The sequence below is a fragment of the Panulirus ornatus genome, chromosome 37 (genome assembly GCF_036320965.1).
Source record: "Panulirus ornatus isolate Po-2019 chromosome 37, ASM3632096v1, whole genome shotgun sequence".
NCBI lineage: Eukaryota > Metazoa > Arthropoda > Malacostraca > Decapoda > Palinuridae > Panulirus > Panulirus ornatus.
In genome coordinates this window covers 14,474,609-14,489,935 of record NC_092260.1, presented here as the reverse complement: position 1 = coordinate 14,489,935, position 15,327 = coordinate 14,474,609, and the positions used below count along the sequence as shown (strand labels likewise).

Below are 15,327 nucleotides of genomic sequence, written 5' to 3'. Positions count from 1 at the left end.
AGCAAGTGAGTTATGACAGAGGGCAGTCAAGGGTTTAACTATCTCATTTTCCGCCTCTTTCATTGTTCTCGGATAAAACTTATCAGGTCCTGTTATGTTAACTATTTTCATTCCGTTTATTCCTGAAAGTATGTCTTCTGCTTTTATGTCAATCTGTTGAAGACCCCTATCTTATAATAAAACTGGATTTGGGACATGGGTTGTGTCTTCGATCATAAACAGATATGAAAATGTCATATCATATTTTTGCCATAGCTTCGTTGTCTTGAACCATTTCACCGTTTTCTATAATCAGTGGACCAGTATCTTGTGACGTTTGGTAAGAATCATCTCTGAAACTCACTGATTTTACAAGTCAAATACGTAATAAAGCAAGATTGTGGGAATTACTCTGATGGTGATGTTTACATGTGGTCTGCACATGATCGACAGGAAGGGCAAATTCCCATGAATATTAATACCCAAATTAAGTCGGTCTACAACAAACAGCAAGGTGTCTACTGATTCTGTTGGTGGAACCAAATACATATGGCTCCTCTTGCACGATACTGAGGTGGTACACGGATCTGCTTTTTGTCAACTCTTCTCAAGTCTAAGAGATTTCGTTCATGTTCTCTCTGAATGACGGTAATAAGTCCACTCGCAGGCAGACTCGGGTTAATCAAGGCAAAAGTTTTGGTTAGTTTGTCAACTTTGTCATACGTTCTTCTGAGCTCAGTATGGGATGGGTCCCAAAGAAAGTGGACTCTAAGCCTAGTATGGATAATTCTGTTTAACCTGTGTCGTGCTTCAGACACATACTAAAGCGAGCTTAACGCAGTTACTGTTAAAAGAGCATCATTTACAATATCACACCTAGAGGTCTCAACATATATGTAAGGGTCATGAGGATAGCAAATGGATCTCCAGCTACTATGGATGGTCGGGTTGGGTCGAGTAAGGGGGATTGATGCCCCTCCCACCCGTGGCCAACCTGGCCAGTGTTGACGAGTGTCAGGGCCGGGGTGCGAGGCTGACACACACACCATCAGTACTGGTCCAGCCGGCGCGGGAGGAGCACGTCCGCCTCCCGCTCTCTGAACACTGTGGCGGCCCCGATTGGTGGCGCTGGTGTGCTCCCGCTCGACAGATCTCGAGTTTTTGGAAATTACTGTCGAACGATCTACATACAAGGCATTAGGATCTCATTATCTAATGCGAGGGAGGAGCACTGTGACCGAGATAGCCAAAAGATATCGTGAACTGTTATGTGATATAATGATACAGCTTTTTTTTTTTATGCTCGAGAAATATAAACTAATATGATCTATTTACTTACACGTGAAGAATGGCCTGAGCTTATCGAATCTGTGACATGTGATTGTTATCATATATATAACTTAATTTGGTGTATCAACAGTATGTAATACAGAGTCTGCAGAATAAATATATCAACTTTTCGAACAGGATATGTTGTACGTGAAGGTCATGACCTGGACCTGAAGGCCTACTCATGTTCAAGGTTACATAAAAAAAAAGGATTAGTATTATTACTGATTCATAGAAAGTCGTACCATTCTTAGGTATCCAGTTATAATTACAGTAATAATTCTGCAGAAGAAAAAAAAATCGAATGGGAAAGAAGTTCGAAAGCAAAAACTTTTAGAACTTTTCGCATTAACTGTGGCATGTTGGCAAACAGTACACAAAAGTTCCGCTTGAAGTAATATATTACCGTATTTACACTTCTCACTATGAACAAAATTAAACCTCCAGATTTGCGAGGTAAAAACAGAAAAAAAAACCTCATGTAAATTTTGATTAAAGTTTAAAACCAAGGATTCAAGCAGAAGAGAAAGAACGGCAATCAATAAACTTTGGAAAAAAATAAGATTTTTTTTTTAATTCACGTAGATGAAAGTGAAGCAGGAGCAGGCATGTTGTGACGATGGGTGCCGGAGGGTACGACGGAGTGCTACCGAAGAAGCGCTCCCAGTAACGCGGATGCCCTGCCCGAGCAAGCCTCCTGAGCTACCATGAGCCGAGACGGTGATCACAACAGGAGAAAACAGTCACAGAAAGCAGGCAAGCGAGATCAATCCGACGACCAAACTATTAAGGTGAGAGAGAGTGAATGAATGAGTGAGATTTAAAGCTGAATGAGAATCGATGAGTCTAAGTCTGTAGGGTTGAATCTAAGTTTTGCAGAGTTGAAGTACAAATTTGCAACATTCTTCAGCAATGTATGTCATTGCTGCTGCATGCGAGGTTAAAAACTTACAAACTTCATATACACGTATCTATAGCGAAGTACTGTCTCGCTTGTACGTTTGACTAATAGAAAAAAAAAGAAAAAAAAAAATGAAGCGACCAGTAAGGACTAACATCGGAAGATGCTTCGAAATTTTTAAGAAATTTTATAAATTTTATTAATGCACTGTTACTAACACATACTCCATTGCTTAAACCTAACCATCACTGGATCTCACGATATTACCAAGAATCCCAATCTGAGAGGACCAGCGATATTTTTTTTCAATGTTTCTGACTGCCTTTTCACCACCTTGATATATATATATATATATATATATATATATATATATATATATATATATATATATATATATATATATATCCCTGGGGATGGTGGATTAAGAATGCTTCCCACGTATTCCCTGCGTGTCGTAGAAGGCGACTAAAAGGGGAGGGAACGGGGGGGCTGGAAATCCTCCCCTCTTATGAAATGTATGTCTATACTATCAATAAATATATGAAACAAATTTCTTTGACCAAAGTCTTTCATCTCTTCCAAATTTTTAGACGCAAGAATTCACGGGACACAAATACATATTTACTGTAATTTAAAAGCGACAGACTTAACCTGATGTAATCTACATACTGTTAATTAACATAATCATCTCCCCACTTAATATTCAATTTTTCTTTGCAAAAATGCACAAATTTCTTTACCCGTTTCGAATGTAAAATTTTCCCAACCAATACGATTTGTAAATGTTCAATAAAGACCTTTTACAACAAACAACCCAAAAGTATACAAACGTAAATACCCAAAAGTATACAAACGTAAATACCCAAAAGTATACAAACGTAGTTTTTTATCAATTTCTACAAACTGCTATTTCTTGGTTGTTCAGGGTACGATTTCATTTTTTTTTCCATTTTGAACAATGAACAACTACTTAGAAACTTTCTTCACATCAATACACAAAAAATGAAGTAATGACAAATATTAGTATTCGAAAAAAAAAAAAGAAAAGAAATCCGATCTTAGAATGGAGACGATTATGATATACAGAACGCAGGCAGAGTGGGCACGAACGCAGCGCAGCGGCGTCCCAATCCTTGCAGTTGACTTTCCTCCCGGTGCACGAAGAGGAGGAGGTGGGAGAGGAGGAGCGAGCGGTTCAATCCTACGAGCTGCTCCTGTTCATGAAGTATTGTAAACTAATATGTGGGTTTTAGCTAAATACTAATTTCCCCCCTTGAAGGGGTAAGTGGAAAATAATAATGATTTCAGAAGTCAGATATTTCAAAGTATACGAACAGAAAAACGACCGGGAAAACAAAATCGAAAATAATTCCGTTACATTTGCTTCAAACTGATTTTCCCCGGGAACTGCCTCGTTTCGTTGTAACCAGGTTTAGTGCAATCATTCTCAGCACAAGAATAGGGAAGGAAAAACGCTAACATAGAAGGCAATTCTCCATCAGCGTATTTTATTCCACGTGAGTCTTTTGCTCGGACCACTTTTATCATACTGTTCAAGCCCATTGGTAACACTTATTGGCCTCTAGTGTCCACGCCCTCTTACGTTGTTACTTCCCCATTTTCTCTCTTTTTCGGGCATTCTCTCTTTAAACATTCTCTTTTAAAACTGGCTGCTATAAGCACCTCGGCAACATTTATTACTATTTTGGTCTTTTCCATTTTTTTTTCTACTTCTTTTTTGAGGAAAGTGACAATCGCTTCATTAACCAGAGCGTGCAATGAATGTTGCGCGAGATGACGTCTTCTCGTCTGTAATATCCATAAGCGTGTAATCATCTCATAAAATGTACTGCATGGGAAGGGAATTCTATACACTTGTAGGACCCCAATCTTGAGCTTTCTATGTCAAGTTTTTACATTTCTGTATGCTCTTCACACTCTCAGTCTCATAACCAGATTCATCCATTCATCGACTACTCTTAAACTATACAAGAACTTCTCTCATCGGATGATGACTGGTTGTTCTATGCCTACATCTCTCGAAGAGCTATTCACTGTCTACGTCCTTAACCTAGTTCAAAACCTAAAAGGTAGGAGGGATCAAGTCACCCCTTACTCTTCAGTCTTTCATGATGGGCAATCATAAGGCTACCTAAGTCAACCCCCCCCGCCATGTGAGCCCCCTAAATCATCACCCTCCCTTTTAACGCTCACTGTCGGTCAACGTCAGTGTGTTGTCTGTGCTGGTAGACGCTGGACGGCGGTACTCCGTTGTGATGTTGGGATCTGAATAACTTGGTTAAGTACTGGCGCATGATGAGGTGGATTGTCTCCACGAAACATGTCGTGCCACATGTATGGAAAAATTACATGATAGAAATCATAGGAACTCCTACTGAAATGGGTTTTCACCTTCATAACTTTCAACATGAACTAATGTGATCATCATATCTACACACACACACACACACACATATATATATATATATATATATTTTTTTTTTTTTTTCTTTTTTATACTTTGTCGCTGTCTCCCGCGTTTGCGAGGTAGCGCGAGGAAACAGACGAAAGAAATGGCCCAACCCCCATACACACGTACATACACACGTCCACACACGCAAATATACATACCTACACAGCTTTCCATGGTTTACCCCAGACGCTTCACATGCCTTGATTCAATCCACTGACAGCACGTCAACCCCTGTATACCACATCGCTCCAATTCACTCTATTCCTTGCCCTCCTTTCACCCTCCTGCATGTTCAGGCCCCGATCACACAAAATCTTTTTCACTCCATCTTTCCACCTCCAATTTGGTCTCCCTCTTCTCCTCGTTCCCTCCACCTCCGACACATATATCCTCTTGGTCAATCTTTCCTCACTCATTCTCTCCATGTGCCCAAACCATTTCAAAACACCCTCTTCTGCTCTCTCAACCACGCTCTTTTTATTTCCACACATCTCTCTTACCCTTACGTTACTTACTCGATCAAACCACCTCACACCACACATTGTCCTCAAACATCTCATTTCCAGCACATCCATCCTCCTGCGCACAACTCTATCGATAGCCCACGCCTCGCAACCATACAACATTGTTGGAACCACTATTCCTTCAAACATACCCATTTTTGCTTTCCGAGATAATGTTCTCGACTTCCACACATTTTTCAAGGCTCCCAAAATTTTCGCCCCCTCCCCCACCCTATGATCCACTTCCGCTTCCATGGTTCCATCCGCTGACAGATCCACTCCCAGATATCTAAAACACTTCACTTCCTCCAGTTTTTCTCCATTCAAACTCACCTCCCAATTGACTTGACCCTCAACCCTACTGTACCTAATAACCTTGCTCTTATTCACATTTACACACACACACACACACACACACAACACACACACAAGAACTAGGAAATCATTCTCAAAGTGACCTTTAAAAAAAAATAACAAAAGCAAGAAAAATACTTTATCTCTTGCCCCTTTGTGTAAAGATTACTGATTCCCATCTTAATGACCTGGAACAGACAAATGAACACCCAACACGAGTTTCCGAACGTCACCAACGACCTTACAACAAACACGACTTCTTTTTAGCCTTTGACCGTTCCCACAACACATGCCCCTACATCTGCCGACTCAATGTCTCCCGATTACAATTTGATTTCTATTCTGGGCTGGGCACGACAACCCTCTATACCTTTCACAACACTGCCGAGGCTAGCACTTTTTTGGTGAAGGCATAATGGTTTTTCCCATTACGTAGCTTCCGTACTTCAGACCTGCAATGGGATGTCTCCAGCAGTGCTGACCGTGTAGCACAGGTCGTCTCAGCTAGGATGGAATTCTGAGTTCTATGTCCTTCGTTTACTAAATCTTTATCCCTTAAGACTTGATTTGTTAGCCCCTGCACTGACGCCTGTCGAACTGAGGACTGAACGTTTAGGACCATGAACTCTTTCCCTCTCATACTGCCTTCATGTCTGTTTCGTCATCGCAAGTCTATTCTTCCCAGAGTCAAGAACGTCATAGTACAAACTGTGTAGCTAGAACCTATTCTTCAGTCGATGAATCTCTCCAGTACTTATTCAAAAGCATCTCCACTAATATCTACAATTTGATTTGTCTTCTTTGTCCGACCTGACTAAACTGCACGTAACTTTTAGGAGGATAAAGACGCTCTTTTCAGCACCTTATTTTCCTATGGTTTTACGTTCGATGATTCACATCTAATCCCCTCTTGAACTCCGAATGAGCCTATGCCCATTACTGTTTTGGTCTTTTCCATTTTTTTTCTTTCTTTTTCTGAGGAAAGTGACAACAGCTTCATTAACCATAGCGTGCAGTGAATGGTGAGTGAGACGACGTCTTCCGGATGCTTTCCGATACGCAACTGGGAAATATGTTGGGTTCGGATGGCATACATCCTCGCGTCCAAAGGAAGTTGCCCCTCAGACCAAGCGTCGATCCTTGTTCGCCTATTTCGTCTCCATCTCAAAAATACAAACTTTCCCCTCTAGGAAGCGCGCCTTAGTGCAGCCCATCTCTTTTAACTATCACTCCATCGCACTCATTTCTACTGTCTTCAAAGTCTTAGAAACATTCCTTAACTCCTAAACACAAAATCTCTTTCTCTTCCTTCATACTGTCTCTTTATACCGATACAGATAGCTTTTGTGGCGCAAGAACCACCACCTGTGGTGTTCTCGTCTGTGTAACTCATCTCTCACTCTCCTCCATCAAGGATTCTGGTGCATTTCTGTCGTGGCACTCGACGTCGCCAAAGCACTGATTATGTTGCATAAGTTTCTGCTTCACCCTGTTGTCTGATGCATAACTTCCTTTCAAGCTGTTCTACTCCTGTCAGTAGTAGCGTCCCTCAGGGGTGAGTCCTACTACCTGCGTTTTCCCTTTTTTCAAACACGATCTTTCTTCTACTCCTGACTGTTGTCACACCTCCAGTGATCGTTCTTTCCCTTAAAATACACATACTTTCTCTTTTGTAGCTCGAAGCTGTGCAACATCTCTGAATGGGAAAGTAATAATCCGGTTAGATTTTACGGTGAAAAAAAAAACGTAATTTCTACCCATATGTCTTCCAATATATCACTCATCTTTTTTACAATCAAATTCCAGAGCACCTCAATACAACCTAACGATCACAGAGACATTAGACATGAACATATCCTCTGTCGTACTCTAGAAACCCCAGCCAGAGTAATTCAAATTCTGCCCGCCAAACGTTAGGGGCGTTAAATAGCTACTGGAGTTATTTTCCATATATGCAGCTATTTCATACGTACGGAGGTTCCATTCGCCCCAGTATGAAGTACAAATCGTGTAGATGGATGGGTCTTTTACACTCTTTTCTTCCTTCCGCCTTATCTACTTTCTAGCTATTACCTCACTCCAACCTTTCCCTTTCTATCACTTGTGACGTTGCTACCATCTTTCCCTCCTACAGGTGTCATTTCTGCCACTGCTCTCATCTGACACCTGCGTGTGGCCCTGCTAAAGAATGCACGCGCCTGGTGGCAGGTTCCTATAACTTGTGTGTGGAGATCAGTCGCTCGAAGACTGACCGTAATGATAAAGTCCCCACCACACCCCTCGTGGGTCAACGAAGTTGGATATATATTTTTCCCTTTCTTTCGTCTTTTCCTATAAACTTTCCGTCTCTGTGAGTCAAGTCTTCCGACACATGAGGAGCTTAAAGTAATATCTATGTTCTTTTTCCATGCTCTTCTTTAGTTTATTTTCATAATTTTTTCTTTCTCGAGATTTTTTTTGGGGCAGGACCGATGGTTGGTTGGCTGTATGGTCTTTAGGCCCATCAGCTGCCAGGGTCATTAAAGGCACTCAATATCAAACTTCATCCAACAACCGGAATAATCTTTAACACCTTCTTTAGGTTTTAAGTATAATGTAAAGCTATATATACTCACACTGTGTATGTAGTATCATTATTCTTGTTTACAGTGCCACTCTAAATGCCTTTATTATTCTAACGATAATAATGATGATGATGATAATAATAATAATAACAATAATAATAATAATAATGATAATGATAATAATGATAAATATAAATACAGATGCAAGTAGCGTTCGCAAATTACCAGCTCCGCCAAAACGCTACTTTCATTAAGCTTTGATAAAGACAAATCCCCAGGAAGAGCATCGCCAGGTTTCAGGGTCGACGTTTTGCGGTTACGAAGACTAATATTTTCAAGTGTTCTCGAAAATACGTATATTCAAGGCGGTCGACATTGAGACACACTCATCAGGTTCTTCATTCTGTGATACGCGATAGTCTATGGTAATATGCCAAGCCTAAACCATGAGATCCCATACTCAGCGTAGGAGCACATCAGGGCAAAGCAGCCTTGACTCATACAACGGAATTATCAGAACGAAAAAAAAAAAAATAGTCACCACGGTGAACGATGTCTATTTCATGATGGTGAACTCTGAGAAATGGCTTAAAAAAACAAGACTTAATGATCATATGAACAAGATTAACACTCAGCTTCAAAGGTGGGGTAGAGGAAACCATACAAGTGACGGCGGTAACAAAGAAACTATTCTCGCTTCTGCCACTTTCGTCACCCCTCGAGAGGCGGTTGGTAGGCCTGGCGACTTGAGTCAACCGCTCGCTAGCGGGTGAGGGTGATCTCTGTAGAAAGATTTTTCCTTTGTATTATAAATTCGACATCCTTGCTATATCTGGCTGTGGCTACAATCAGAGAACAGCGTTTTCACAAATTGGCCTTATGGGCCGCGTTGTTCAGAAGATATTACACATGTAACTATTTTCTGGTCTGTTCTTTATTTCTAGCATATTCATTGCATCGTAGAGGAAAACCATGGCAGGTAAAATTACTTTATCGGTGACGAGAAGAAGCTACACGATAAGGAATAATAATAATAATAATAATAATATAGGTATGTATATTTGCGTGTGTGGACGTATGTATATACATGTGTATGGGGGGGGTGGGGTTGGGCCATTTCTTTCGTCTGTTTCCTTGCGCTACCTCGCAAACGCGGGAGACAGCGACAAAGTATAATAAAAAAAAATAATAATAATATTATCATTATTATTATTATTATCATTATTATTATTATTATCATTATTATCATTATCATTATTATTACCATTATTATTATAACAGGGTATTTCAGAGAACATCATAAACAGCCTACTGGATCCTCTCTCTAATCACTCATGCCAACGCTGAGCGAGGTCCACGGAACTGGACTGCGCTGAACATGAGAAACACCACGTACAAAACGAGAGAGATATGCAAATGTATGGCATGAACCAGAATAAAATCGGTTTTCACTTACAGATTTACTACAAACAAACACACAGGTTGAACAACCTGAGAAGCCTCATTAACTTTAAATAAATACACTGGCATTTCTAATATGGTCAAACCGCCCTCTGAGCATCTGCTCAAATAAACACTCGAGCAAGCAAGCTGGGTATAGCCATGGCTCACTCCTCCCCTCGACTAAATTTTTCCTCTCTCGTCACTATTCTTTCCCCACCGACTCCGTCTCTCTTTGCTCCCTGCAGATGGCGTTCCTCTAACTGAACAACAGGAATGAAGTGATGATACCCAACTCTAACGAACGTACATTATTTCTCAAGTATGTTAAACTTACTTTAACTTGTTAACGTACGTTCATCAAGCGTGTCGAAAGCACTTTAACAAGTTAACGAACGCTAATAAGGTAAGTTAAACGTACGTTTATCTGGCATGTTCAACGTAGTTTAACTGGTTAACGTTAGTAAGTTCATCGGGAATGTTAACTGTACTTTAACTAGTTAAAGTACGTAAGTTAACGAGCGTTCAACATCGCTGATACGAATTTTAACTTAAACTATAGCTTACTTATGGCCTAAAAGGCCTACAAGGTTTGTGCAGGCGCTACCCCAGACGCCCTTCCCTAGGGCTCCCGCAGCGCTCAAAAAGCGCGTTAGGTCCACCCTGGGGAACAGCACAGGTTAAGGAGTGTGGTGATGTGTGTGTGTGTTCAGTGTCTTTGGTGTGGAAGCTGTAATATGCTGAATTAGAGTCTTAAATGCAAGAGAGATTCGCTATTATATATATATATATATATATATATATATATATATATATATATATATATATATATATATATATATATATATATATGAAACACGATAAGTTCTCAAGTGCACTTTCGTATAATGATCACATCGCCAGGGGAGATACAAGAATGAGGTAGAAGACGTAGAACAGTCAGTTGATACACAAGGCAGACGTAGCTAGGACGCCATTGGTAAACAACCGTTACCGGATGGTACCTATCTATCCATCTACCTATCTATCTATCATTATATATATATATATCTTATATATATATCTTTATACTTTGTCGCTGTCTCCCGCGTTAGCGAGGTATCGCAAGGAAACAGACGAAAGAATCGCCCAACCCACCTACATACACATGCATATACATACACGCCAACGCACGCACATATACATACCTATATATTTCAAAGTATACATACATATACATACACAGACATATACATATATTCACATGTACGTATTCATACTTGCTGCCTTCATCCATTCCCGTCGCCACCCCGTTACACATGAAATGGCACCCTTCTCCCCCCGGGCGCGCGCGTGGTAGCGCCAGGAAAAAGACAACAATGGCCACATTCATTCATACTGTCTCTAGCTGTCATGTACAATGCATCGAAACCAAAGCTCCCTTTCCACATCCTGGTCCCACAAAACTTTCCATGGTTTACTCCAGACGCTTCACATGCCCTGGTTCAATCCACTGACAGCACGTCGACCCCAGTATACCACGTCGTTCCAATTCACTCTATTCCTTGCACGCCTTTCACCCTCCTGCATGTTCAGGCCCCGATCGCTCAAAATCTTTTTCACTCCATCTTTCCACCTCCAATTTGGCCTCCCACTTCTCCTCGTTCCCTCCACCTCTGGCACATATATCCTCTTTGTCAATCTTCTCTCACTCATTCTCTCCATGTGACCAAACCATTACAATACACCCTCTTCTGCTCTCTCTCAGCCATACTCTTTTTATTACCACACATCTCTCTTACCCTTTCATTACTTACTCGGTCAAACCACCTCAAACCACATATTGTCCTCAAACATTTCATTCCCAACACATCCACCCTCCTCCGCAACATCCTATCTATAGCCCACGCCTCGCAACCATATAACACTATTGGAACCACTATTCCCTCAAACATACCCATTTTTGCTCTCCAAGATAACGTTCTCGCCTTCCATACATTCTTCAATGCTCCCAGAACTTTCGCCCCCTCCCTCACCCTGTGACTCAATTCAGCTTCCATGGTTCCATCCGCTGCTAAATCCACTCCCAGATATCTAAAACACTTCATTTCCTCCAGTTTTTCTCTATTCAAACTTACCTCCCAACTGACTTGTCCCTCAACCCTACTAAACCTAATAACCTTGCTCTTATTCACATTTACTCTCAACTTTCTTCTTTCACACACTTTACTAAACTCAGTCACCAGCTTCTGCAGTTTCTCAACACAACATGTATTACAGCAGTTTGGTGTGTATTATATTTTGTGAAAACTGTGTATGTTTGACTGTACGACACTTGAGCGCAAGTGTACACCCCTCTTGCACGAAACTATGACCTCTGCTACGACCTCTGAGCATCACTGCCTGACCTTTGACTTGACCCTTGAGTTGGGTCAAAGGCCAGGCCCTCCCCCGTCGTGCTCATGGGTTTTATAACCACCTAAGCGGTCAACAACCATCAGGACAAAACAATGGATCTCAAGCTAGCTTCTTATATTGTTAAAACCCAACACTGAAAAAAAGAAAAGACTAAGAATTCTTTTTATTCTTCAGTGAGGCATGACGACATTAACAGAGAACAGAAGTGATTCCTTCTGGTTGAAGAACCCGGACATTGCCTCTCGTTATAACGGCATAGTCTGAAAATGTAACCTTTCTGGCATTATGTCTGATGAACACGCGCGTTACCATGTCAGGCTTAATGGCCATTCAAAAAGCGATTGCCATTAAATTTAACAGCATACATATAGAGTGTATTCCGGAACATAAATAGGTATTATTTAGAATTTTGTAAGGCTTTCGCAATGTATAACTTTCGGTCTGTTTTAATTATATATGTATATATATATATATATATATATATATATATATATATATATATATATATATATATATATATATATGTATATATATATATATATATATATATATATATATATATATATATATATATATATATATATATATATTTCTTTTTTTTTTTCTCCTATAAGTCCACGGGGAAAATGATTCTTGATAGGTTCCCAAGCGCACTTTCGTGTAATAATCACATCATCAGGGGAGACACAAGAGAGAAATATAACAGTCAGTTGATTGGTAAATGGCGTCCTAGCTACGTCTCTTCGTTGTATATCAACTGACATATTTCTCTCTTGTGTCTTCCCTGATGATATGATTATTACACGAAAGTGCACTTGGGAACCTATCAAGTTTCATTTTCCCCGTGGACTCATAGGAATCATATATATATATATATATATATATATATATATATATATATATATATATATATATATATATATATATATATATATATATATATTGGAAAGGATCACAATTTTGCGTGTGATGAAGTATATTCCTAAGAGTCCATGGGGGAAATGAAACACGATGAATTCCCAAGTGCACTTTCGTGTGATAATCACATCATCAGGGGAGACATAAGAGAGAAATATAGCAGTCAGTTGATATACAACGAAGAGGCGTAGCTAGGACGCCATTTAGTAAACATGCGATTGTCAAAGACAAACAACGAGCGTATCATAGAATTTGTGAAATAATAAGTTTATGATACGCTCGTTGTCTGTCTTGGACAATCGCATGTTTACTAAATGGCGTCCTAGCTACGCCTCTTCGTTGTATATCAACTGACTGCTATATTTCTCTCTTATGTCTCCCCTGACGATGTGATTATCACACGAAAGTGCACTTGGGAATTTATCGTGTTTCATTTCCCCCGTGGACTCTTAGGAATATATATATATATATATATATATATATATATATATATATATATATATATATATATATATATATATATATATATATATATATATATCTGGGGACAGGGGAAAAAGAATACTGCCCACGTATTCCCTGCGTGTCGTAGAAGGCGACTAAAAGGGAAGGGAGCGGGGGGCTGGAAATCCTCCCCTCTCTTTTTTTTAATTTTCCAAAAGAAGGAACAGAGAAGGGGGCCAGGTGAGGATATTCCCTCAAAGGTCCAGTCCTCTGTTCTTAACGCTACCTTGCTAACCCGGGATATGGCGAATAGTTTGAAATGAATATATATATATATATATATATATATATATATATATATATATATATATATATATATATATATATATATATATATTACTAGATCACTTATTTCTGCTTGAGCTGCTAGTTAGCACCAGAAGCAGACGTTATTAATAACGCCACATTCACTCACATCCATTCTCTACTATACATGACAGAGTTAAAGAATGGACATCAGCGAATGCCGCCTTTTTTTCTTCTGTTCCCGAAGCTAGCTCGCTAATGCAGGAAACAGCGTTGTAGTATGCGTGTGTGTGTGTGTGTGTGTGTGTGTGTGTGTGTGTGTGTGTGTGTGTGTGTCAACAGACCTAAACGTTGCACGAAATCGGATTCGTTCAAAATGTAAATTTATTGCGTAAGAATATTTTTCGACGAGAACAAGTGACGAGCAGTAACGGAAATGTGTGAGTGAATCTGGTTTTCATCCCTGCCTGAGATACTCAAGTACGAAATCAGGTAAGATCGGGATGTCACTTGAACACACTGGACCCGGGCGGCAGACTGTATAAGTGACCTGTATACGATGATATATGTGACAGAGAGGCCGTATAGCATTATATATGTAACCTGAGAGGCTGTATGCAACTTATATAAGTAACCTGAGAGGCTGTGTGAAACTTTTATAAGTAAACTGAGAGGCTGTGTGTAGCTCATATAAATAATGGGGAGAGGCTGTATCTAACTCATATGAGTAACCTGTGAGGCAGTATGTAACAGATATAAGTAACCTAAGTGGCTCCATGCAACTTATATAAGTAACTTGATAGGCTGTATGCAACTTATATAAGTAACCTAAGAGACTCTGAGTAACTTATACAAGTAACGTGAGAGGCTGTGTATGTACGTGATTATGATCAGAGGCTGATGAAATAGCAACATGGAGATTGAGCACCATTCAGTATGCAATACCAGCAGAAACCAGACAGCCTCACTGAAATATAAACATAAAAATAATGTCCCGTACTTTATAGTCTGCTCTTTTCCATTTTCATGATTACATTATAAACAAGTGGATCATGGACTCGTAAAATTCAAACAAACACGTCATGGAACTTATTTCCGCAGTCGATATAGCCATTAGAATGTAATGATAAACGTAACATAATTTACTCAGTTTCATATTTCTGGTTTTATAGTAGGGATTATGGAGACTAGGTTCTGGTGAGGGGGGGTTGCTGTTCTAATAACGACACACGGATATAAAGGCTTACACTGAGGCTGGAAAAAAACTCAGGACTAGGAATTGTCTTAACAGGAATTTTCGAGGTTTACCGTCTATTTCGAGGTTTACCGTCAATTTCGGGGTTTACCGTCAATTTCGGGGTTTACCGTCAATTTCAAGGATTACCGTCAATTTCGAGGTTCACCGTCAATTTCAAGGTTTACCGTCAATTTCGAGGATTACCGTCAATTTCAAGGTTTACCGTCAATTTCGAGGTTAACCGTCAATTTCGAGGTTTACCGTCAATTTCAAGGTTTACCGTCAATTTCGAGGTTAACCGTCAATTTCGAGGTTTACCGTCAATTTCAAGGTTTACCGTCAACTTCTAGGTTAACCGTCAATTTCGAGGTTCACCGTCAATTTCAAGGTTTACCGTCAATTTCGAGGTTTACCGTCAATTTCGAAGTTTACCGTCAATTTCGAGGTTTACCGTCAACTTTGAGGTTTACCCTCGATTTCGG

At 39.9% G+C, this 15,327-nt stretch overlaps 2 protein-coding genes across 3 annotated transcripts in view; one reads left to right on the top strand and one right to left on the bottom strand.

Annotated features, from left to right (window-relative positions):
* Positions 1-15,327, bottom strand: part of LOC139760516 (uncharacterized) — a 746,927-nt gene that overhangs the window by 29,329 nt on the left and 702,271 nt on the right. The window lies entirely within an intron of this gene.
* The window catches only part of Sobp (Sine oculis-binding protein), a 323,491-nt gene continuing 309,199 nt past the window's right edge, over positions 1,036-15,327 (top strand). The window contains 1 exon segment of the mRNA XM_071683809.1: positions 1,036-2,099. Coding sequence (XP_071539910.1) covers positions 2,016-2,099 — 84 coding nt within the window. The 5' untranslated portion in view covers positions 1,036-2,015.